Consider the following 3,267-nt stretch of genomic DNA (forward strand, 5'->3'; position numbering starts at 1 on the left):
ACCCTATGTTGAGTATGTTTTCTTACCAGTTACCACGATCGCAATTTGTATGGTTGACAATTTAGAATTTTCAATTTGGAGTTTTAGACCATCGATTTCAGCCCACTGAGTAGGAGAAACTTTAAGCTAAGAATTTTATCCATGAACATTTACGTCCACAAATGTTGAAACATTTGGCACCAAATGCTATACGGTACTAAGGGTAAGAAGCTATACTGTTAGCATGCAAATTCTATAGTAAGTGTCCTAACCGTATTTTACATAGTTTTTATAGAGACTCGGGGCTGCAGTTATGTAACTGTAAATATTTACTGTTTAGAGCCGAATGGAACGTAAAAAGAGTGTGGCAACATGTCCCACTTTACCCAACACTAATATAGTGGACGTCGTAATACATCTCAGACGCTTTAAATATTATTTAATAATAGAGTCGAGAATCGTTTATTTATTTGCCATCGTGGCGCCCGAATCCCAAGAGATTTTCTGACATGACCATAAGCTTTGATCTTACTTAGCAAAATCATAAAATGAACTTACTGGAATGTTTTTGAATCAATATCATCAGTAACTGGAATGGCAACAACTGTTTTGTCCAAAGATATGGCTTCCAGTAAAGGCTCCAACCAGCCGTGTGTTACTTCACAATGACAATCAACAAACGCAATCACCTCTCCTAAAACGCATACATCATCAGATAAATTAAAATAAGTGACAGCATATGATATGACAGTAAAGATAATCCGTATCTACCTCTTAACAGCAGCAGTAATTATGGTTTACATTGTACTGGACACGTTAATTGTTATTGAATGTATAAGGCACCAGTGCGAAAGCTATTATTAGACAAGATTTTAGACATCATCAATAATTAAGGAATGACTGCAGGGTTGTATATACTCCCTGTGAAAACGTGTTGGCAAAAGAAATTATAGATTATTGAAACAGGAAGTACTCACCGGCCTATTACGGTGGGTAAATATTGCGGTTTTCTTTCTTATATCCAGCAAAAGTGCTTTTAATCAGCACGGTCGCAGTAAGTCAGTTAGTATTGATTTTTTAGGAAAATCAATAAAGACAGTACCGCAGTGTTGCAAAGCGGGATAGCTGTTACACACAATCGAAAATAATTTAAAATCCACGTTTTAACTAATATGTACTTGCCTACTGCTTGAGCAAGTCCAAGGAGTCGAGCTCTCATTAGGCCTTCTCTCCTTGCAGTTCGAATTAATTTGATCTTCGGCAGTTTTATGACGTAATCGTGAAGTTGTTTGCCCAGGTTTTCTGAACATTGTAAATACACAGTGATATACGTACATTACAGCCATTCAAGCACTGAGCCATATTTGCACTTAATGTTAGTACATGGAATTGATAATTAGGTTGTGTTTTATTTAGTGTAAATGCCAGCCCTATAACGCATATAGGTTGTATGGCAAAGTTGCTTACGTATTGAGCTGCCGTCATCCACCAGAATAATTTCTGTCAACAAAATATCTGGTGTGTTATGTAGCACACTATAGATAGTTCTTAACAATGTTGACCATCCTTCGTTATAAAACACAATGATAACTGATGCGTTTGGAAGTTGTGTGTAATTAAACGGCGGCCTTTCAATGCATCTGCAATGCAGCAATTTTTATATATATATAGGCGCCATTTAGGCGCATGGACGCATTTCTCAATGGTATAGTAGGATGGGGGAAGATGGGACACCTTTTCATTCTATTTTCTCGTACATTTTGGTAGTAAACAAAAAACATTCAAAGAATTATAAAACCTTGTCCTCGCGACTTTCATAGACCGTTGTTAATTGTTTAAAACACGATCAGGATATTTATATATTTTGTGCTAAAGGTGTCCCATCTCCCCCCACCCCACTATATATATGATTAATATTTTATAACTTTTGTGTTGACGTATACCACTGAAATTACAACCCGTAGCGATAAATGGTTTGGAATTTACAAAACCGTAACTCTTTTACAATTAAATTTCATAGTTACCAACAGTCTGTGATTTTAAAACGCATTCACTTACAACGGGTGTCGAAACTCCTTAAGGCCTCTATGTAGTGAGATTTTCTCGCTAAGAAATTGATTTACGCCATATAATTCCCATAACTCAGCCTGTCTGGCTTCTTCATCATCAGTAAGGTTGCCAAGTACGACGGGATCTCCACGTTCCCCAATACCAAGCTGTCGGTTCGGGGGTCGGGGTAGGGCAGGTGCGGAATGGTCGAATGGTTTGGTCGGAATGTACTGTGTATAAGATGATTCGTAGTAAACATAGGATCAGTGCGTAACTAATATAGTTAGGGTGAGAGAAGACGGGATACCTTTAGCACATAATATACAAATATCCTGATCGTGTTTTAAACAATTAACAACGGTCTATGAAAGTCGTGAGGGCACGGATTCAAAATTCTTTGAATGTTGTTTGTTTACTACCAAATGGGTCGAGAAATAGAAAAAAAAGCTGTCCCATTTTCCCCCTCCCCTACTATAAACATGTATTACTATGTAAGTATAAATGGTGCGTAACCCTGAGATTAAATAGCGTGTGAGACTTTTTGTTCTCAATATCCGCAACTCATAATAATTATAACTAATTATCATTTATCAAGTAAGATTACTTACAGTTGCCGATGTTGTCCGCTCTGTCTTCAATGGTAAGATTTCCGCAACTGAGTTTTTATCATATTGTATTATATCTTGTAAACCACTTCTACTTTGTAGCTCATCTCCCCAGTTGTACAGTAGTATAAGCAGCGACGGTATAGAAACCAAAATAACACAGAACCGCAAACGGCAGTTCTTAATATTTCTCCGCGACATGATGTGTGTTCCAGTGTTTTAAAACTGTTACTTAACTCCTCATGATCACCATGTACCTATAATCAACTGCAGAAAAAAGGGAGTTATTAGTTATAGTAGGGTGGAGAAATATGGGACACTTTTTCATTTTCTCGTCCCATTTTGTAATAAACAAAGAACTTTCAAATAGTTATAAAATGGTGTCCTCACGACTCCTCGTCTCATTTGGTAGTAAACAAAGAACATTCCATCTATAAAACCGTGTTCTCGCGACTTCTATAGACCGAATTATTAATTGTTTGAAACATAATCAGAATATTTAGATATTATGTGCTAAAGGTGTCCCGTCTTCCCCCACTCTACTATATATAAACCGAGACTATAATGATCCGTTCTGAATAAGGCGTTCCACTGAAAAACAAACCTCTCCCTTATAACTGAAATTTCAGATGTT

General features: G+C 36.9%; 1 protein-coding gene across 1 annotated transcript in view; it reads right to left on the reverse strand.

The window, feature by feature from the left end:
• Nucleotides 1-2,919, reverse strand: part of LOC100181448 (polypeptide N-acetylgalactosaminyltransferase 4) — a gene marked incomplete in the record, with an annotated part of 5,924 nt that extends 3,005 nt beyond the window's left edge. Inside the window, 5 exon segments of the mRNA XM_002124561.5 lie at nt 538-673; nt 1,162-1,281; nt 1,447-1,619; nt 2,038-2,258; nt 2,637-2,919. Of these exon segments, the coding sequence (XP_002124597.3) occupies nt 538-673; nt 1,162-1,281; nt 1,447-1,619; nt 2,038-2,258; nt 2,637-2,834 (848 nt within the window).
• Between the last annotated feature and the right edge of the window lie 348 nt (nt 2,920-3,267).

Source organism: Ciona intestinalis, unplaced genomic scaffold (assembly GCF_000224145.3).
Source record: "Ciona intestinalis unplaced genomic scaffold, KH HT000017.2, whole genome shotgun sequence".
NCBI lineage: Eukaryota > Metazoa > Chordata > Ascidiacea > Phlebobranchia > Cionidae > Ciona > Ciona intestinalis.